Consider the following 22,452-nt stretch of genomic DNA (forward strand, 5'->3'; position numbering starts at 1 on the left):
GTTGAGAATCTTATATTAATCATACATAGTTCATCCTTGCTAAATGGCAACATGACGAAATACTATAATAGAAATGATGTCTGAATGTCTTAAGAGGAACCATTAAATGAAACTTTGTAATTTCAAAGTGATTTCACTTATGTTAGTTCACTTAATCTTATTTTTAAATTTTTAAGTAGGAAGGTATTTGGTTTCAAGTAAAATGACTTAGCCTGTTAGCTCATGTTGTTCTTCTAGAAGAACGGTAACAGGTAAAGCTGTAGAGGTCTGGATAAAACTTAGATGGTGAGGTGTCTGGCCGGCTCAGTTGGTGGAGTGTGGGACTCTTGATCACAGGGTTATGAGCGTGAGCCCCATGTTGGGTGTAGAGATTGCCTAAAAATAAAATCTTTAAGAAAATAAAAACTAACAGGGTTATCTGCCTCTGTCCCTGGTATTGTATGTCTAACCAGCCCTCTGGTCCTGCTCATCACTGACCATCTGGACTTACCCAGCCTGAAGCAAGATCCCAAATTAGGTGGAAAATTAGTGTTTCCTGTTATTTCCTTTCTATTACTCATGCAGTCCCCGGAGATGTGTCCATGTCCCAGAAAAACAATTCTCAGGATCCTAATATTTGTAGCATTTGTGATGTCAACTAGAGAGAGACAAAAGTTTTGTCAGCTAAGAATGGCGATTAAAGGGAAGAGGTCTATAGGCACAGTGAGGTTCATTCGAAGGAGAGTTTATGTTCTCCCATGGGAACCTCACATTACCTGGGGAAGATATGTAGCATGACCCATCACAGGAAGACATCATGGGCCATATCCGAAGTAGGAAGACTTAAATACAATGAAAAGAAAATAAATCTAGACTGCCAAAAGCATTAGCATGAAATGTACAGTTAACTCATGAACAACATGGGTTTGAACTGCCTGGGTCTACTAATATACAGATTTTTTCCAAATACAGTACTGTATTTTCTCTTCCTTATGATTTTCTTAATAACACTTTTCTTCTAGCTTACTTTAATATAAGAATACAGAATATAATACATATAAGATACAAAATATGTGTTAATTGACTTATTTTTGTTATTGGTAAGGCTTCTGGCCAATAATAGGCTGTTAGTGGTCATGTTTTGGGGGAGTCAAAAGTTACACACACATTTTCAGCCATAAGGGATGATTGGTACTCCCAACCGCCATATTGTTCAAGGGTCCAACTGTATCTTCAACCTAATGTCTATCCCCACTCCCAGGAAAGATTATGCAGTTTGATTTTGTATCATCAGGATCCCGGAGTTATTATCAAGCTTTGTTATTGAATTATTTAGATGATGAAAGCCATTGTGAAATTTCAAGTTACTAATTTCAAAAAGCAAAAATGCCTCACATAAATTCTTAAGGGGTAGGTGGTAGTGTTTCTCATGTCCTTTAAAAACGACTCAGATGTATTTCCTCCAGAAAATGCTGTTGTACACTTGTATTTAGCCACTTACTGAGCTGTAGACATTGACATGGCATTTCACAATGAATGCTATGGAAGCAGCTGAGCTTTCAAATTGAGGAACAAAGAATAGGAAAGATGTGTGCCTGTAACAAGTTTAAGAAACAAGTGCCCTGGGATGATTTACAAGTCTGGTAGTTGATTAGCCTGAAAATGCTCTCTTCTTTTCCAGTGCTCAGATGTGGGGAGACCTAAGAGGCTTCTACTCTCCTTTTAGTAGTCACTAAATCCTCTTTGCAATAGGAAGTGAGCCTAATTAATAGTAAACGTCTTTCCCTTCCTGTTCTCCCCTCCCCCAAGGTTCTGTCTCTACCCCGATAGTTCTACACCTGCCTAGCCACAGCCCAGAGTGGCTGGTCTGGTCAGACAGTTGGAAGTTAATATGATCCCCCATCAAATAGGAAGTAAGCGCTTCTGACCAGCAGTCATCTTTGAACCTGTATTTTAAAGTTCAGAAACCTGATCCTTCTTATTATTAAGAGTCTGTATTCATTAGGTGCCAATCAAAGTGTAATCTGTGACCTTGGGACAAACTGTCTGTACAAAGGTAACCTGTTTACATAGGTATGGCTCTAAGTCCCAGCTCAGCACCCTGGAATCATAAATAAAGTGCACAACGGGCTTAAATTTCTGGGAAGACTGTGGACTCTTGAATGAACTATTTTTGGAACTGATGAGCTCGGTTCCAGACATCAGAGTCTTTTCACAAACGCCATGAGTAATGCTATCAAGACCTGGAGGGTGCACTTAGGTAAGTTAGTTGAGCCCCAGAGCGCTCAGAATGACATTTGTTTCCTGAAATTTTCCATTGCCTAAGAGTCAGAAATTGTCACGCCTGAATCTCCTAATTGTTCTGTGTGTCTCCCTCACTAGATTATTGAAAACCCGGACGTCCCACAGGAATTCAGGAATCAAGGTATTGGATTCGATTTTTGCTAGTGCAATTTAAGAAGCGGGTGCCCACTGTGTGCTTGGCACTGGGGGTGCAAAGATGAGTGGGAGCTCCCAGGTTAGTTCCCCGTTCTCGGAGGTTCGGCTTACCTTTGCCTTACTGGCAATTCATTAGCTGTTACTTAATCTCCCTTCTGTCCCCGCACCCCACGCCAGCTACACCTCTTTCTGTACCAACCATCCGAAGGATATTAATTCTTCATACATCTTCCTGTTGGAGCCTAGGTTTTTGTTGTCGTTGCTGTTCTCCTTGAAGTCGGGTTTATTCATTGGTAAAATGAGAATTGGACGGAAGGTTATGGAAACCTGACTGGCACAGGGTTATTGCACCAGAAGTAAGTTTATGAAGTGCCATTTTTTGGATATATATATAAAAAGGAACCTCACAGGGAGTCTTACAGGACAGACAGCTCAGTTTTTTTGTTTTGTTTTTTTTATTTCTGTCAAAGTTTAATATTATATTTTGATTAAACTGAAGAATGTTCATAAGCTCTATGTTAGTACACTTAGCTTTAAGCTTATACATTTTAAACAAGAGAGGTGAGGTGATGTACATTTTTTATTCTGCATAGTTAATGTACAAAATATTCCCACTTCCCTTGAAAAACACTATAGTATCTAAAACAAACTTTGATGAACACTGAATGTTAAAAAATTTTATGACACTATATAAATTGAATAGAAGTGAACACAAATACATACTCTTTAATTTTTCAAAATGCTAAGAATATATCACAGCACTGATAATATGAAAAAAAAATTTGGATTCATTTTTAAATTCAAAATTCTTCTGGATGTTCTTCACTGAGGGGCCTTAGAGGTGAAAAGGTAATCAAGTTACCACCAAAGGAAATGTGTCTGCCATGATCTGGATGTCTCCTCTCCACCTGAGTGAATGTATTACCACAGTTTAGGCCTGGCGAATCAAGAAGATGGCATTCAGTAGTGAGACTTTTAGTATCAAACAGTACTGACTGAGAAATTTTAGTTTCCTCTTCCTGTAAGATATTATTTTGTGATGCTGTATTTTTTTCAGGGCTGCTCATTAAAACATCCTGTGCTGTAACCGAAGAATTTAGTTCCATTCTTTCCACATCATCTGAAATTTCTTCCTTTTTGTTATCATTAATATCATCTCTCACTTCACCAGCAGGTAGAGGCAAACTCATTCTTTCACTGGGTAAACGATCCATCTCAAAGCTTATCTTGTTTGTACCATAATTTACTTCGATTAAATCTTGTAATCCAGGACACGGAGTATCTTCTATGCTGTTTTTAGGAATAGCTGAAAGCAAAGTCTCCTTATCAACATGTCCACATGTGGTACTTGAAGGATCAGGATTCTGTGGTGACACAGTTTGTCTCAGAACGCCCATCTTAGACCTGTTCTCAGACACAGCTTTGCTGACAGACTTAGGTGTCCTAAGTCTTTGAGAAAGACGTTCAGAAGAGATAGAAAGTCCTGAGAAGGATTTAACGGGACTTTCAATTCTGAAAAATCCAGCATCAAACACTATTGTATCAACTTCCTTTGGCATTACAGAGGCCGCTGCCTCCACATGTTCTTCCTTCTTCATTCTCTCTCTCATTGCATTTTTTATGGCAGCTAGGCGATTTCTAGCTGCAATTCTTCCATCATCCTCTTTGGATTTACTTGCTACACCCGAGACAACTTTTTTCCGAAAGACTTTTTTGTTTGTATTATTATTGTTCTGCCATCCAGATTCCTCAAGTTTAGTCAAATTGTTGAATTTTTGGTTTACATCTTCTATCTGAAAACTAACCATATCCCAAAATCCATCCAGATCTGTACAGGTCGTCTCCTTCTCACCTCGTTTGTATTCACAATTGTCCACCAGCCCTTCAAACTGCTTGAACCTTTCCTTCATAAGGAGTCTTGTTTGCCCAACTGCTGTGCGAATAAGATCTTTAGCATCATCTGGAATGTCCAATTCAAGCTTCCTGTCCCACTCCAAGCAGTGCGAAGTTAATTTCTCAGTTTCTGACTGAAGAATATTTCTGAAATATGGCACATCATGTTGTGGCTGAGATACCTGATCTTCATTTATTTCAAGTGACGGGACTTCTTTTGTTGGGAGGCCATTTGAATTTTTAGTAGTTTCATCTTTATTTAAGACATGTTCTTTATTCCAAACTGTGAGAGAACCCAAAGGACACTGCAGTTTATTTGAATCTTGATGTACTATCTTCGCAGAGGAAGTTTTACACTTTTGGGCCAGAATTTCTTTTGTTGGTTCTTGAGTCTTAGCAATTTCTGTTTCTAAAGGGGTCCAGGTATAACTGGGTGTCAAGAAAGCATTGGCACTTCTGGGAGTCATAGGTGTTACTTGATAGGTCCTCAGACCATCCAGTGGCTAAAACATAAAATCTTGAGGTGCGAAGGAGTTCTTTCCTTTCATTTTTGCAGTATTTGTCTTAGGTAAGTTTTCCAGTTTTGGTAAGACTCCATCTGGATCCATTCCATTTGTTGTACTGGCTTGTGAATCCAAAGTATTTTCTTCACTATCAAGTTTAAAAGAAATGACCTTTTCAGGTTTTGTTTCTATATTTTTGGCAGGTCTTCCTTGATTTGGTGCCTTTCTCTCTATTTCATGATCATTAGCTCTTGTGACTGGCTTTCTTGTTGTAGTAGATGAGACTGTTCTGGCATTCTGCTTTGCTGCTTGAGTGGCTGATCGAGTCATTCTCACCGATGTGGTCGTTACAGGCTGTACGGCTTTTCTCTCTTTGTCCAACACTTTTCTTTCAGAAGTTTGTCTTTGACCAGGTCGAATTGCTCGAACATCACTCCCATTATCAATCTTAGTCTGCTCCATTTGGTCTTTGGCCTTTGACCTTGTAATCCTTACAGAAGATGGAACAGCCTTTTTTGGCTCTGTACTCTGGTTTGATAACAGAAAACAAGGCATATCGGGTCTATAAAGGCCTACTTTAAATACTCCTCGTTTAGCTTTCTCTCTCTGCTCTTTCAATTTCTGAAGTTGCTTTTCTTCTTTGTATTTCTGGAGCATTTGCTTTCGTTGATCACCTAGAGCAGTTTTCGTTGACCTTGGCTTGACACTGGCCTTTTCTGGAACAAGATTTTGACATGTCTCATCTAATTCAAGAAGAACTCTACTTTCCAAGGTTGGAATGTTGACATCTTTCAAACCAAAGTGCCTATTTCGTTCATATTCCTTATGTCTGTTTTCTTTTTGAGACAGTGATTTCCTATGAGCAATTTTAGTTCTAATCATGTCGATACTTAAATCCTTTCTGTGTCGACTGGCAAAATGTGATGAAGACATCCTGAGGCAGGTTCTGGCGTAAAACCTCAATCGAACTAAAAGTAAAGGAACCCTCCGGGTCTGAAATACCACTGCCGCCTCCGAAGCAGGAACCCAGACAGCTCAGTTTAAATAACAGACGAGGGGCGCCTGGGTGGCTCAGTCGGTTAAGCGTCCGACTTCAGTTCAGGTCACGATCTCGCGGTCCGTGGGTTCGAGCCCCGCGTCGGGCTCTGGGCTGATGGCTCAGAGCCTGGAGCCTGCTTTCAATTCTGTGTCTCCCTCTCTCTCTGCCCCTCCCCCGTTCATGCTCTGTCTCTCTCTGTCTGAAAAATTAATAAAAACATTTAAAAAATTTTTAAATAAATAAATAAATAAATAAATAAATAAATAACAGACGAAATCAAGGTAGGGAATTTCCTTCTGACCCAGAGGAAAAGGAAAAACAAAGGTCTACATAAAATTGCCAAGCAGTTGGTTTTTTGTTTTTGTTTTTTAGTTTGGTGGTATTGTTTTCTGAAAGAGGTATGAAATATCCAAATTATCTCATTAAAAAAAAATTGAGCCATATTTTATTTCAGATTTTATTCAGTAAGTTAAAAACTACTGGAAAATCTGCTTTTCTTTGATATTTTCGCTTGTTCATAATAAGAAAAGGGGAGGAGAGGATGAAAAGGGGAACAGAAGGGACAGAGAGAAACAGCCAAGCAGCCACAATTTAGAGAAACAGTGAAGGAAGGAAATGAGAAAGATGTCAAGCCATCTCTGAAGGCATTGCTTGAGCATCATGTTGTTTTGTTTATTTATTTTCATGTTTGTTTGTTTTTTTCTTTTTTGAGAGGGGGGGAGGGGCAGAGAGAGAAGAGGACAGAGGATCGGGAGCAGGCTCTGTGCCGACATCAGAGAGCCCAATGCAGGGCACAAACGAGCTGAGCTCAAGTGGACGCTCAACCCACTGAGCCACCCAGGCGCCCCGAGCGTGTTGTTTTAATCGCCCCTTGCTCCGTTCTCAGGCCACAGACCCACCGGAATGTGCGTCAGCATCTTGCCACCTGTGGAAGCTCCCAGGGACCAGCCCCACCCAACTCTTTCCCTCTTTGGGCAATTGCAGCGCCCATAAAATCTTCACTTTGGTTTCACAAGCCAAAAAAAGAGGTTCAAGTCCTCTCGGTCAAAGACAGATCTTTAAAAATACACATCAGTTAAAAATGAACGGACTCACTGACATTTACCTAAACCTGAGTTTTGGGGCTACTTACGGTTTTATTTGTTCGTAACTGTGTCTTGTCACAGTACCTTGTGTACCTTGTACACTGTACCTTGTCACTTCTCGGGTTTTCTTTCTGCATCGAAGGTCATGAATTCTGACGATTAGCTGTTTCTCTTCCATGTCCTCCTCCAACTTTATGGTCTTTTCCTCTCTTATGCTCTTGCCTTTTCCTCCATTTTCCTCGACTTCGTGGTCATTGTTTCCTCTATACGTTCATCAAATACTTAGCTGCATTTGTATAGCTCTTTAAAGGTGTCTGTTACAGGCAAGGCAAATGCTTCCACTTGTTACTGCACTTGGCCCAACAATTCTGTGAGGTTGGGATCGTTTGTCCCCGTTCTGCCGAAGGGAAAACCGGAGCTTACCTGAGCTCACGCGGTCAGCAAGTTGTGGACCAGTACTTGAGCAGACTCCAAATGTCAGCCTTTTTTCCAGTACATTCAGTGCTTCCGTGGGAGTTGGTTGCTGGTTTCTGGACAGGAATATGTTTGGAGGGAAAATCATTTCTTCCGACATTGGTTGCTCCGTTAACAACCCTGTGCCCTGAGGATGCGAGACGAATAGTACAAGTGGTGAAGATGGTGACTAAGTTATTGTGCCCTCTTTCCCGAGTTCCTTAGTTTCTTCCGCGCGGCCACATTTCTCTCTTTGATACCGCTCAAGTGTGGTCAAATGACCCAGAAATTCCAAAGGTCAGAATAAGGGATACATGGGTAGTCTGCTGGCCTAAATATTGAGAAAATCGTGGTCAGTTGTGTTGTTTCTTAATCAAAGTATCTTTTGTTAAGTGCGAATGAGTCTTACGTATGATAAGAAACATCTGTCATTTTCTTAACTGTATTTTCAGTATTCTCCTTCAGAAATGAATACTTATATTTTCTATGATGATTCTGGTGACCTAAGGCAGGCTCAGCATCTGAACACCATCAAAAACAACACCATCAAACACATCAAAAGCCGAGGATGGGAAGGACTGTTGGGGAAGCTTCTAGTGCCCTCTGCCAATGTCTAATGCTTATAACCTCTTCTGTTTGAAGGGTCAACAGTTGAGTCCCTTTGTGATGACCTTGTCTCTGTGCTCACCGTTCTGTGTGAGAAGCTACAAGCCGCCATCAAGTAAGTGCCTTCAACACTGGTGTTCTTATTCATCGGTGGTCCGTTTCTGAGGTAACTTTGGTCTACAGAATCACTTCAGATTGCAGATTATAGGGACGATGGTTCCCCCCATTGGTATTCACCTGTCATTCCTGAGAAATATATGCAGTGACTTTGGGCAAGCCCACATTACCAAAGACCATGACTGAAGGATATCATTTTCTCGTGAGAAATGGTAAAACAATAGCTTGCAAAGAAGAGTTGATCTCTCGAGCAAGGAGCTGAGGGAGAAGAATGTTGGCTGACAGGTAGTTGATGTGACAAAGCTAGTTGACGTAACCCAGTTGTGTGACTCTAAATAGTCTTCTCATCAGCCTGCGCTATGCTTTTCTCCTCCGTTAAAGGGCAAGGGTGCCCTGTATGGTCTTTCTGTATTTCTTCTAACATTTCCTGAGCCTGTGAGCTCACCTGCATATGTCTGAAAAGAACACATTGCTCTCATCTTTTTTTGCATGCCAGTTTAATCATTGATATTAGGTCATATAGACAGTATCCACTGCTCCAACTCGCCAGGCAGTAGGTTAATAAGTTAACTTATACATTTCTAGTAAAGCCAAATTGTAAGAGGACTAGACTTTCCAAGATGAGGTGAAAAGTCTCTACCAGCTACATACATAGTTAATTGCAAACTCCCACAACACAGTAAGATTCTGAAATGCCCTTCGAGTTATGAAAGACACTTTCATTTACTAGTAACTAGAATACTTGAGAATTCAAAGAACTTTTGCTTAAAAATTTTTATATATAGTGAAAAGTTGGGAGATAGGGTCTACTTGAAATATTAATGAGGTCTCTCACTTTGCTGGAAAAACTGCAGAAGCTTGTTGATTTGTTCATTTTTGTTTCTTTTCTAATAAACTTGGGATTTTTAAGAGCTCAACTTAGAATGACTCGTTGAGGTTTTTGCCTAGTGGTCTCTACATCAGTGTGTCCATCGTTCCTCTAGGTCACCTGGGCCGGCACGTGTTTTAATGTTAATTAATTTATTTTTTTTTAAAATTTTTTAAATCTTTATTTTTGAGAGAGAGCAAGAGAGCATGAGCAGGGGAGGGGCAGAGACAGAAGGAGACACAGAATCCGAAGCGGGCTCCAGGCTCTGAGCTGTCAGCACAGAGCCCGACACGGGGCTCGAACTCACAAACTGTGAGATCGTGACCTGAGCCGAAGTCAGACACCTAACTGACTGAGCCACCCAGGCGCCCCTGCACCTTTTGCACATTTTGACCAAGTTAAGCTCTCTTCATGTTAGGCACTTAAACAATGAAGAGATCTATTTAATCCATAGGTAATACAAGCCAAAAAGCAAAGCACTTCTTCCAGAGCCCCACCCTCAAGCCTCTCTCACCCTGGACTCCAGACAGCACATTATTTTTCCTCAGAAGGGATGGGTCTGACAGCAGATGGCACGTGTAGATGGCTTCTCCTGTTCTCTGCTCAGGTCCCCATCTTTCCTAACCACGGAGAGTTGGGGCAGGAGGCCTGAGGCTCGGATCGTTACCCTAACCTGAAGGCTCTAACACCAACTACCGTAACCCCATCTGTGAAGTCCCCATGTGACCCGATCACCTTGGGAGAGTTTCACGTTATGCCTATCCTTTATGATTTTAATCACCCTCCTTCACTCTTAACAGGGTCCTGGCTGGGATAGGTTATATATTCACTCTACCTGTTTGTGACCAGGGTTTAGATTTCTTCTAGTGCTCACTCCTCCCCACCCCTGCCTAGCTCCTCTCCCCCATAGCAGAGCCAGCTGTTATATCAGAGCTGGGATATGTTTCTCATTGGCTTGTTTTCTCCTAAAATACAATCACGTATGGTGTTTAACCACTATTGGCTCAACTACGTTATCTTTGGTGGTTTAGCTGTATAAAACCCTGTTCTGCTCTTTACTAGCTCTTGGGCAGAGCTCTCAACTACCATAAGCTTATGTATCCTATAAAATAGTTAATATATTATTTGCTGTTAATTAATATATAATTTATTGTTTTCTCTTATGTAATATAATATTAGTAATATAAACTATATCAGGGTTTTTGTAAGGATCAAATGAGAATATTTGCTTAAAAGAGAGTCGATGGCCGGTAGCCAAAAATTACCTGCGGTTAGCAGAATTAGGTTTATTACCTGTAATAATAAGGGAGTCTGTATACTATGGGGAGCCAATGGTATCCAGTCAAAGGATTTTAGGAGAGATTGCTATAGGATCGGAATCAGAGTTAGGTGATTTGGAGTGGGTTAAAGGAAATGAGGGTCTGTTCAAGGATTGAGTGCTGTCAGAAAGTAGGGGCAATCCTGGTATGGGGCATCTTAGTTTTTATCAAGCTGTTGGCGGAGGGGGGCAGATTGGAGCCAGCCAATGCCCTCATTGTAGAAGAAGCAAGAGTCACTCCTAGGGGAGGATGATATTTGTTCCTTTTTTGTGGTTTGTACAGAATTCTTTTTAAATCTTCATTCAAGCCTGTTTGTAGATTGGCTCGCCTCTTATTCTGTCACCATCGTGGAGAATCTTCATCGGATATTAACATCCTATGAAGTTGTTTATGTTCACCAGGGGAACACCGCAGCTCACTGACAGCAACCAGGCAGTTTCCCGCTGTCAAAGATGCTGCTTCTCTTATCCCACCCACTTAGGTCTTAGCAGGAAATCAAACAAAGGCCATCAAAACTTTGAAAAATTTAAAGACTATGTTCATTACTTTGCAGGCAAGGAAAAACAAATAAGCTCAACATTTTTTCCCTGAGTGGTTTGCTAAGGGAAGACTAAGGTTTTGAGTGCTAGAAAAGCTCGAGGTAGTTATGTCATTAATAATTAAAAAGTAGCCACCAAGAAAAATCAGAACAAATCTGTCGATCTATAAATGATAGCTTTAAAACATACCATTGTTCACTGGCCAGCAAAGGGTCTTCAGCTGAGTCCAGTAAGGGCTTGAAGTTCATGGTTCTTTAAAACCTGGATGTCTAGGGGCGCCTGGGTGGCTCTGTAAATTAAGCATCCAACTTTAGCTTAGGTCATGATCTCATGGTTCATGGGTTCGGGCTCCGCACTGGGCTCTGTGCTGACAGCTCAGTGCCTGGAGCCTACTTCAGATTCTGTGTCTCCCTCTCTCTCTGTCCCTCTCCCACTCATACTCTGTCTCTCTCTCTCAAAAATAAATACAACATTAAAAAATTTTTTAAAAAACCTGGGTGTCTCTAGGGAGCCCTAGGGACCTCCATCTGTAGAGTGACCATATGACCTAGTTTATCTGGGGGAGTCCTAGGTTATATCTGCTGTAATTATTATAGAGATTCAATATTGGTATCTTCTAGGAAGTATTGGGACAAATGGGATTTTTTATGGATAAATATTTGCAATATTTACAACATTCCATGACTTAAAGTGGACTTTCATTGGGAAAAGTAATTCATGTGACACATACATGTTTTTTCTAGGATTTCTCATTAGTCATTGGCTTAAAGATGGCTTTAGGCATGTCATTATGAAGCCTAACGGTTTTTATAGGATTCTCATAGTCTTGCTTGGTTTTTCAATGCATTTCCCCAGTTATCATTCTGCCTCTGGAGCCTGTTCACCGTGTTTGAGTATAGTCTTTCGCCTCATGATTCCATTACCCCAAGATGAGGGTTCTGTTGCCAAGGACGCTGGGGTGCCCCACGCTCAGTGCCGTGTAAACGGAAGACCTATAAGGCCACCTGGTCAGATAGGACTATGCTCTTGGTTGCTTTCAGTCTGGTGGTTCTGTTTATTCTTCTTGTCAAGTTTTCACGCCTTTTGCAATTTCTTCTGATTTTTCTCCCTCAACTCCTCTTATTTCTACTAGCTAAACTTCTTATTCTCCCACCTTCTAAATATCCTCTTCCTCCGAAATCACACTATGGCCACTACTTCTCCTCAACGACCAGTTCCAAAATCAACGCCCGAATACCTCGCAGGGCTTTCACTCTGTCAGGGTATGTATTCATGATATGTTCAGTCTCGGGGGAGGATTCACAAAACGCGTCCAGGTACACAGAACAACTCACATGTCTTGGAGATGCGTTATTCATAGAACTCTGTATTAGGCACGTCGAGTTACATGGTGCTTTTTAAATCCAAGAGTTTTTGGAAGGATAATTGGGCTCATAAAGATATGTATTCATTCTTTGCCTGTTGGTCTCTGACCAACCTCTCCCTACCCCCCTCTCTTCCCAGTACCGAGTGTCAGAGAGGGCTCTACACCAAAGCATTCTCAGAATCATTGAGGCAAGGCCAAGTGTCCGTATCATGCATTTAATTCCATTCTACTTCTCACACAATTACTTCATTCCCTCTCTCCTTTTTCTAACTAAATTTGAACCACCTCAAAGGGAGGTAAGGTCAAAATGACTGATAATTAAAAAAAAAAAAAAATTTAAGAACTCGGAGATCCAGAACATGCCGTCAGATTACCCTTGCAGCCGCCTTGCCGGGACGAGTGGTTGCTCAGCCTTCACGGCCCACTGGCCCACTCACGGGAGTTGTTCCCCGTGGATCTTGAGCCTGGGAAGAAATTTAGAGATGAGCAGCAAATGAAACCCAGCCAACACTCAACCTGCCAGCCATGAAATGCTCAAACAGAAGACCAGGCCAAGGGACCCACCACCCTCCTAAGTAGGCAGATTGTTCCTTGTGTGTTTTGAAAGAGTTGGCTGGTTTCTGGGCTTCTCTCTGCCTTGTGCTTTTCACATATTTGTGTGTGTGTCTACGGTCAGACAAATAAGAAACGCACACACTGTGCACACGCATATGTGGATCTAGCAAGGGGCACGTGTGGAATTCGCTTACATTTCAGACAGCTCCTTTAATGACGTGACTCATGTGAGGCACGGGCACCCGTTTTTCCAGACTGTCGCAGCCCACAGAAAAGCTGCCGCGTTCGGTCTCCAAGGAGACTCCCAGGCCAGTTACCTTGGCAACGCATCGTGTCTGTCATGGGGTCTGATTACTTGAGCTTGCGAGATTGCTGTGGCACACTCTGTAGATACTCATAGGAGCCTTGACTGCTGCAGGATAAAGTCCAGACAAGTCCTCCAAGACCCTTTCTGATCTGACCCCTGCCACCGCTCGCGTCCTGCCTCTTGCTGATGGTATCTTCACACTTCGCTCCAACCACAGACTACCACTACCCTCTCCCCTGTGCTCTACACACACCGTCTCCCCCACGCTGCCAGGAAAGACTCCTACTTGAACTTCAGGTCTCCGTGAAGATACCACTTCCTTTAGAAATTCTTTCTGGATCTTTCTAAGGATTCGATGCCACTCCTGTGCTCTCGTTAGAACCTTGTGTTTAAATCATTCACCTGTAGCACTTCCTCCACGGTGCTTTACCCACTTGTTTACTTGTCTCTCTAGTCTCTTGTCTCTCTAGTCTAGTCTAGACTCTAGAGAGTCTCTGGTCTCTTCTAATGAAGAATGTGCTCTTCCTGCCAGGAACGAGGTCTTGCTCAGAAGGGTAGGGAAGCATGTGGGTGTAGGAGTATGGAAACCGAAAGTCCTGACCTGGCCCCAAAATGGCTAAGTATGTCTTGCCTTTCTTATTCTTCCTCCAATCACCACCTTCCTCTTGGCAAATGGTAATAAGTTTCGTGGAAACTCAGCCTTTACCCATCTCTTCTTCCCTGCTTAGGGGGTGTGGTAGAGTACATCCAAATATGAGCAGAGTTCCCTTCTTCAGGATAATGGCATTAGTATTCGGATTACTCACTATCTGAATCATTGCACAGTTCTCTTTGGACGAGGAGATGATCAGAGTTTGCTGTAAAGGGCCGCATACTGCCTCTGCCTCTGCTCACTGTTCATTTCTGTTACTGTTTTGTAACCTTTAAAAACGTGAAAAGCATGTCTGGTTCATGAGGCCATGGGCAGGATTTTGCCTTTGGCGTATAGCTCGCCAGCCAGCTTGATGTCAATTTTGCAGAGACCGATCGCCAAGGTATCTAACACAGCGCGTAAACCAGGGACCCACGGGCCCCTCTCTTGCAATCCTTGCTCTTGGATCTGTGCAACCTTTCTCCCTTTGACAGTTGTGTGTGTATGTGACCTTCTGGAGTTTGGGACTGGTGCTCACTTCTCTTCCTTCCTGTCTCAGGGTTCTAGTCTGCCTGTCCCTGGTCTTGCCTTTCCCTGCCACCACCAGCCGCCCCTCCCCCACCCCCCGCCACCGTCCTGGGAGTTATATGAACTGAGGGCACGAAGCTTCCTTTTGGCATTTATTTATGTTATGAGAAAAGAGACACAACCAAAGATTTTTCAAAGCAAGTTCCTCCTTTTATTTCTGACCATTCCCTTCCAGGATTCCAGGATTCTTGAATGAATTCTCTTCAAAGTATCGTATGTCTGTAGTAAATATGTGCTTGAACATTAAATTCTTCCTGATTCCGGTTCTGATGTATGTTCTGACGTACCAGGGGTTTGGACTCCCAACGTATAAATTTGGAGGGGGATACAATTCAACCCATAATGCCAACCGCCCCCCTCCCCCACATTAAGACTTCTCCAACGCCTGCTATTTTTCCAAGCGTTTCCCACACATCACCTTTTCAACTTTGCCCTTACCTGGCATGCGTCTGCACGCTGATTTTGTTCTTCCGTAGCGACCAGCAGCAGCTACAGCTCCTGTACTCCGAGTGCATCCTGTCCGTGCTCAGCAGCTCCTCCCCCTCCATGCACCTGCACAGAGGTTTCACAGACCTGATCTGGTGAGCACCCGTCCTCGCACCCCCCCAACCCCAACTCGAGCGTTCTCCCCTTCTAGCCGTGCGTGTGGGTCCCCTCCCATGGCATCCGTGACCTACTGGTCATCTCGCCCGTGGGCACGTGCTTTAGAAAGCAGGGAAATTGTTTTGCTTGCATGCACTAGACCAGGATAGAGAGAAGCTTATGATTTTTTTTTTTTTTTTTTAACAAAATAGGTCTCCGGGGCCCTCTTGCATTTTGTTGACACCACGGGATCATGAGACTCAGGAAGGAGGGGGTGGTTTTCTAGGTTACCGGTCTATCCTAAAAGTATGCAAAGGCACCAGAAGGTTGCACAGGGGGGCAAGAGCGACTGAGTGTTATTCTTAGCCCTTCCGTGGTACATTCTCCATCTCAACGTGCAGACGAGTCACTTAATTATAGCCAGAGGTACACACAAGTGACAGGGCCCGCAGGCAGCCAGCTAGTTACTGTGGGTTCCGGGGCTTTTCCACAGGGAGGAAATCGAATGATGTGACAGTACCATGTGTCAGAATTTCAAATTAACTTCTGAAATTAGAAGTAGAAATAATTTTGTTATTTATAGTAAAATGAGTCACTCTGACGAAGCCACGTAGCATTTTGAGTCTGTTTCTTTACGTCAGACAGTTTCTTAATACTTCTCCTGGGATTTTCTTTAGTCAATTCTGCCTGGAGTTCTGAGAAAAAGTATTCTCTTCGTATACCCAGAAGTGACGGAGAGACGCGGAAAACTGAGGCAGGACATTAGCCAAAAAGAGGGGCAGTAAAGAACCCAACTCGTACTAGCCATTTTTGTGGCATCAGGGGTAATATTCACAGTTTATCATTTCGGCTTGTCGCGGAACGGATGTTTCCTCCTCCTGTGTCTTCCCAGGAAGAACCTTTGCCCTGCTCTCATCGTGATCCTGGGGAATCCAATTCATGACAAAACCATCACCTCCGCTCACAGCAGCAGCGCCGGTGCGGGCGTCGAGTCGGACTCTGCATCTCCGGGAGTTTCCGACCACGGCCGGGGGTCGGGCTGCTCCTCCACGGCGCCAGCCCTGAGCGGGCCGGTGGCTCGGACCATTTACTACATCGCGGCCGAGCTGGTCCGGCTGGTGGGGTCGGTGGACTCCATGAAGCCCGTGCTCCAGTCCCTGTATCACCGGGTGCTGCTCTACCCGCCACCCCAGCACCGGGTGGAAGCCATCAAAATCATGAAAGAGGTAAGGAGGCCCCGAAGAACGCCACCGTGCTGGCCAGATGGCGGGAGGCGTTATCTGCACATTGTGTCTTACACGCAGAAAGCACTCAGAAAATGTTTGCCAGGCACCTGCTCAAACTTACTTGTTACTACGTGGTATCCAGTCACGGGCGGCATCTTTAGGACGGGGGCGTGTATCCATGTGTTGGGAGCCCGGGGAAGGAGGGGTCGATGGGTGCTGACCGATGCAAAGCCATTGATAATTCACGCTGCAGGCATCTGACCGGGCCCCAGGCTGATTTCATCCCATTCCCTTAGGTGCTGTTTGTGCAGCTATATGTGTTTATTCCCTTTTGCCAAAATTGGATTTCCAAGTGATTTTCTACTCATGTTGTATATTATCCAAAACCAAACCAAAACAAAACAAAACCATTACTAATCTCTGACTATTAAAAGGAATCCCTTTGCCTCATTCCTTCTTAGGCCTCATATCCCAAACATCATGACCCCTGTGAGAAGGTAAAGATTGTCCAGCTTGTAACACCCATCCCCGTGTGTTCCTTCATGGTTTTGAGGAGGAATGAGGGTTATTGTGAAGGTACTTCAAATAAGAATTTATATCAACTTTTACTAGTGAAAAATGTTATTTCTTTTTTTTTTTTTAATTTTTTTTTCAACGTTTTTTATTTATTTTTGGGACAGAGAGAGACAGAGCATGAACGGGGGAGGGGCAGAGAGAGAGGGAGACACAGAATCAGAAACAGGCTCCAGGCTCCGAGCCATCAGCCCAGAGCCCGACGCGGGGCTCGAACTCACGGACTGCGAGATTGTGACCTGGCTGAAGTCGGACGCTTAACCGACTGCGCCACCCAGGCGCCCCTCAAATACGTTTTTGTATCCGTTGCTTTCCTGGGTTCCCTCTCCCCACCCCCAACCCGGTATCCAACACTGCAGTGCTTGAATCCGAATAAGTGCTCGATAAATTTTGACTGAACGACAGATGGCCCTGAAGACAGACTATCTTCAAAGACAACGTTGTGTAAGCAGCAGCAACCTTTCTTTCCCACTCAGGGTTGACTGGCACTGGGGTTGTGGCTACTTATGGTGGATCCACTTGATGAGTGAATGCTAAGTAAATACATTGCATACGGGGTCTGGAGGTGTCTACATGTATTTGACATGATAATTTCTTTACGACTGCAGAGGAAATATGTTTTCCCCTTCTCATAGATTTTCTAGCTTCCCGAGATTATCTTACAGGGCAAGGCTGGAATTAGACACCAGCGCCTAAATAGCATGTCCAGACGGTGCTGCCCCATGGAGCAACAGCAGACTGACACGGGCCAGGTTATTGTGACAAGTGGGACCTCCACTCGCTATGACAACCAATAATTGGGGGAAGTTGGTAACCTGGAAACCAAAATGTGCAGTCTGTGCACCCAAAGAAAACCACTGGGCACCCAGAATGTTTGCTTAGCCTATTGGAGTTTGAATGCTTGGTGTGTTATTTCCCTGTTCTCTTTGTAATTTGTCACTCTGCCATATGCACTATGCGCCCATTAATCAAAGACAGGACATTTTGTTTTTCGAAGCACATTCTCTTTCCTGTTTCCGCTTTCCCCCAAAATGAACAATGATCAATAGTACACCTTGCTTCCTTTTCTCTCTCCCATGGTCGGGCTTCAGAAGGAGTTCCCTAATCTTTAATCAGACCTTTGACATCCCAGCCACTTGACATCACATCCCTCATTCCCACCGCAAGAAGCTGGGATTAAACGTGTCTTGCCTTTCTTCAAGCAGTTGTTGAGGGTTCTTTGGAAGCGTAATCACTCAGTGTCCTTTCCCTCCAGATTTGGAAACAACTGAGAAATAAACACAAGATTAATGTGGGAATTAAGTACTGTCATCTAATTTGTTACTGGTAAGGTTAGATTCAAGAATGTAATAAGATCCAAAAAGAAAGTGAGATTCCCCACAGCCGTGCCCCTGAAATGCACTTACCTTTGTATCAAGGGATGGGACAGCTAGAGGCACTTAGACCCCACCAGCTTCACTTGGGTGCAGGCCTGGCAGGTAGCATGAGAGAGAGTGGGGGCGGGGGGGGGAAGAGGGAGGAGACTAGGCAGGTAGGAGAGGGAGAAGAGTGGGAGAGGAAGGAAAAAAAAAGGGAGAGGAAAGGAAAGGAAGGGAAAGGGGGGAGGGAAACTTGACTCTTTCAATGTCAAAAAAATAAGGGACGCTTGGGTGGCTCAGTTTAGTATTGGACTTGGGCTCCGGTCATGATCTCATAGCTCAGCTCCTGGGTTTGAGCCCCATGTTGGGCTCTGTGCTGACAGTTCAGAGCCTGGAATCTGCTTCAGATTGTGTGTCTCCCTCTCTTTCTCTGTCCCTCCCCCACTGGTGCTCTGACTCTCTCTCTCTCTCAAAAATAAACATTAAAAAAATTTTTCAAAAAAATAAAATGTCAGTACTCCCCCAAACAGTCTACATATTCAATGCAATCCCTATCAAAATAATACCAGCATTCTTCACAGAACTAGAACAAACAATCCTAAACTTCATATGGAACCAGAAAAGACCCCGAATAACCAAAGCAATCTTGAAAAAGAAAACCAAAACAGGAGGCATCACAATTCCAGACTTCAAGCTGTATTACAAAGCTGTAATCATCAAGACAGTATGGTACTGGCACAAAAACAGACACTCAGATCAATGGAACAGAATAGAGAACTCAGAAATGGACCCACAAACATATGGCCAACTAATCTTTGACAAAGTGGGAAAGAATCCAATGGGATAAGGACAGTCTTCTCAGCAAATGGTGTTGAGAAAACTGGACAGCGACATGCAGAAAACAGAACCTGGACCACTCTCTTACACCATACACAAAAATAAACTCAAAATGGATGAAAGACCTAAATGTAAGGCAGGAAGCCATCAAAATCCTAGAGGAGAAAACAGGCGACAACCTCTTTGATCTTGACCACAGAAACTTCTTACCTGACATGTCTCCAGAGGCAAGGGAAACAAAAGCAAAAATGAACTATTGGGACTTCATCAAGATAAAAAGCTTCTGCACAGCAAAGGAAACAACAAAACTAAAAGGCAATGGCAGAAGATATTTGCAAATGACGTATCAGATAAAGGGTTAGTATCCAAAATCTATAAAGAACTTACCAAACTCAACACCCAAAAACCAAATAATCCAGTGAAGAAATGGGCAAAAGACATGAATAGACACTTCTCCAAAGAAGACATCCAGATGGCCAACCGACACATGAAAATGATCAACATTACTCACTCTCAGGGAAATACAAATCAAAACCACAATGAGATACAGGTGACCTCACACCTGTCAGAATGGCTAAAATTAACAACTCAGGCAACGACAGATGTTGGTGAGGATGCAGAGAAAGGGGAACCCTTTTGCACTGTTGGTGGGAAAGCAAACTGGTGCAGCCGCTCTGGAAAACAGCATGGAGGTTCCTCAAAAAATTAAAGATAGAACTACCCTGTGACCCAGCAATTGCACTACTAGGTATTTATCCAAAGGACACCAAAATGCTGATTTGAAGGGACACGTGCATCCCAATGTTTATAGCTGCACTATCAACAATAGCCAAAGTATGGAAACAGCCCAAATGTCCATCGACTGATGAATGGATAAAGATGTGGTACATATATTTAATGGAATATTACCCGATCAAAAAGAATGAAATCTTGCCATTTGCAACAATGTGGGTGGAACTGGAGTGTATTATGCTAAGTGAAATAAGCCAGAGAAAGACAAATATCATATGATTTCACTCATATGTGGAGTTTAAGATACCAAACAGATGAACATAAGGAAAGGGAAGCAAAAATAATACCAAACGGAGAGGGAACAAACCATAAGAAAGAACAAACTGAGGGTTGCCGGCAGGGTTGGAGGAAAGGCTAAATGGGCGAGGGACATTAAGGAGGACCCTGGTTGGGATGAGCACTGAGTATTTTTTGTAAGTGATGAATCATTAAATTCTGTTCCTGAAAAAAAGGTAAATATATTTTGATTTAAAAAAAATAAAATGTGTAGAGAAAAGTGGAAGCTTCATTTCTTTGCCTCCAAGAGAGTAGAAGTTCCCAATTTCTGGGGTCCAAAAGAAATGTAGAAGGAGAGAGGGAAAGAGAAGTGCCCCTTAAGATACAACTTTTTCTACTTAATATACCTTTTCCCATGAGTGTAAATCCCTTTGAAAATAATGGAAATAGTGATTGAAAGTCTTTTCCAGTGCACTTAACCCAATCTTTTCCTGAATTAGCCTCAAAATAAAATTTTGTTTAAAGACATCTAACACATGGAAATAATAACGAATTAAACTGAACAGTAATGAAAATTCTATATGTGAAAACTTGTAGGATGTAGCCAAAGCGCTATATACAAGGGTATTGTAGCTTAAAATGCTTATATTGAAAGTTAGGAAGCCTACAATTAATATTCTAATTCTCCAAGTTAGAGAGTTGGGAAAAGAAGAGCAGATTTAATTCAAAGAAAGTAGAAAAGAGGAAAAATAAGGAAGATAAAAGCAGAAAGTAATGCGATAAAAAGCAAATATAGTGGATCACTAAAGTGAAAAATATCAGGGCTCTAAAAAAACTGAGGAAATTGAAAAACTCTTGATAAAAGCAATCACAAAATCCCAGAATAGGTAAAAACTAAATAGAAATAAGAATGAAAACACACTTGGAACTATAAATGTTAGAAACATTAAAGCAATCAAGGTCTAATAAGGCCACTGATGCCAGTAAATTTGAAAATTTAGATAAAATAGATAAATCCCTGGGAAATAACATAGCCTTTAACAAGCTGAGAAATTGAGGACCTAAATAGTTCTAGAAACTTTTAAAAAAATTGAATCAGTAGTTAAAAATCGTTCCCTAAAAAAAATAAAAATAAAAATAAATTTTAAAAAATAATAAAAAAAAAAAACCATTGGCCCCATACAACTTTAAAAACAAGTTATACCAACAGTTAAGGAATGGATAGTTCCAATAATATGTGAACTTTTCCAAGGAATAGAATGAGGGAATACTCCTCAACCCATGTGTTCTTTTTAATTTTTTAAAAGTTGTTTTACCTTTTGACCCCCTTCATCCATTTTTTCCAATCCCCCACCCCTCACCTCTGACAACCACCAATTTTCTGTAACTATGAGCGTGATCTTTTGTTTATTTTTTTGTTTTTCAAGATTCTACCTATAAGAGATATTATACAATATTTGCCTTTCTTTGTCTGACTTATTTCACTTAGCGTAATACCCTCTAGTTTCATCAATGTTACCACAAATGGCAAGATTTCATTCTTTTTTATGGCTGAATAGTATTTCTCTGTGGGGGGGGGGGCGGGTATGCGACATCTTCTTTGGATTATCCACTTATCCTTTGAGAGATACTTAGGTTGTTTCCATATTTTGGCTATTGTAAATCATGCTGCAGTAACCATGGGGGTACATGTATCTTTTTTGAATTTGTGTTTTCATTTTCTTCAGATAATTATTCAGAAGTGTAATCGATGGATTGTATGGCAGTCTATTTTAATTTTTTGAGGAACTTCCATACTGTTTACTATAGGGGCTGTACCAATTTACATTCCCACCAGCTATGCACAAGGATTCTTTTTTCTCCACATCCTTGCCAACACTTGTTTTTTCTAGTCTTTTTTTTAAGTTTATTTATTGAGTGAGAGAACACATGCATGAGTGGGAGAGAGGCAGAGAGAGAGAGAGAGGGAGAGAGAGAGTCCCAAGCAGGCTCCATGCTATCAGCACAGATCCCGATGAGGGGTTTGATCCTGTGAACCATGAGATCATGACCTGAACTAAAACCAAGACTCAGATACTTAACTGATTGAGCCACCTAGGCACCCCTAGTCTTTTTGATAATAGCCATTCTAACAGATCTGAGGTAGTATCTCATTGAAGTTTTGATTTGTATTTCCCAGGTGATGATTGATGTTGAATATCTTTTCATGTGTCCATTGGCCATCTGTATGTCTTCTTTGGAGAAATGTCTACTCAAAGTCCTTTACCCAGTTTTAAAATGGGATTGTTTGGGTTTTTTTTATCTTTTTATTGAGTGATAGGAGTTCTTTCTGTATTTTGGATATTAACTCCTTATCAGATACGTGACTTGCAAATACTTTCAGTATGTGGCCTTTTCATTGTGTTGATGGTTTCCTTTGCTGTGCAGAAGCTTTTTAGTGTGATGTGGTCCCACATGATTATTTTTGCTTTTGTTGTTTTTGCTTGGTATCAGATTTTATTTTTTTTTTAATTTTTTTTTAATGTTTATTCATTTTTGAGACAGAGAGAGACAGAGCATGAACGGGGGAGGGTCAGAGAGA

General features: G+C 42.2%; 3 protein-coding genes across 4 annotated transcripts in view; 1 reads left to right on the top strand and 2 right to left on the bottom strand.

Moving 5' to 3' along the window:
• ARFGEF3 (ARFGEF family member 3) overlaps window positions 1-22,452 on the top strand; it is a 187,922-nt gene that overhangs the window by 82,851 nt on the left and 82,619 nt on the right. For both annotated transcript variants that reach the window (XM_043592445.1, XM_043592446.1), the window contains 4 exons: window positions 2,362-2,404; window positions 8,034-8,112; window positions 14,764-14,868; window positions 15,762-16,095. In XM_043592445.1, coding sequence (XP_043448380.1) covers window positions 2,362-2,404; window positions 8,034-8,112; window positions 14,764-14,868; window positions 15,762-16,095 — 561 coding nt within the window. The remainder of the gene's footprint in view (window positions 1-2,361; window positions 2,405-8,033; window positions 8,113-14,763; window positions 14,869-15,761; window positions 16,096-22,452) is intronic.
• LOC122490021 (disks large-associated protein 5-like) lies at window positions 2,986-4,778 on the bottom strand. Its single transcript, XM_043592447.1, has one exon. It carries the CDS (start codon window positions 4,776-4,778, stop codon window positions 3,219-3,221), a length of 1,560 nt encoding a protein of 519 aa, XP_043448382.1. The 3' UTR covers window positions 2,986-3,218.
• On the bottom strand, window positions 2,986-5,747 carry LOC122490023 (disks large-associated protein 5-like). The gene has a single exon (XM_043592448.1). It carries the CDS (start codon window positions 5,745-5,747, stop codon window positions 4,815-4,817), a length of 933 nt encoding a protein of 310 aa, XP_043448383.1. The 3' UTR covers window positions 2,986-4,814.

Source organism: Prionailurus bengalensis, chromosome B2, assembly GCF_016509475.1.
Source record: "Prionailurus bengalensis isolate Pbe53 chromosome B2, Fcat_Pben_1.1_paternal_pri, whole genome shotgun sequence".
NCBI lineage: Eukaryota > Metazoa > Chordata > Mammalia > Carnivora > Felidae > Prionailurus > Prionailurus bengalensis.

Coding starts and splice junctions, on each gene's coding strand:
- LOC122490021 (XM_043592447.1), bottom strand. CDS start 4,778: ATGACTCCCAGAAGTGCCAATGCTTTCTTGACACCCAGTTATACCTGG.
- LOC122490023 (XM_043592448.1), bottom strand. CDS start 5,747: ATGTCTTCATCACATTTTGCCAGTCGACACAGAAAGGATTTAAGTATC.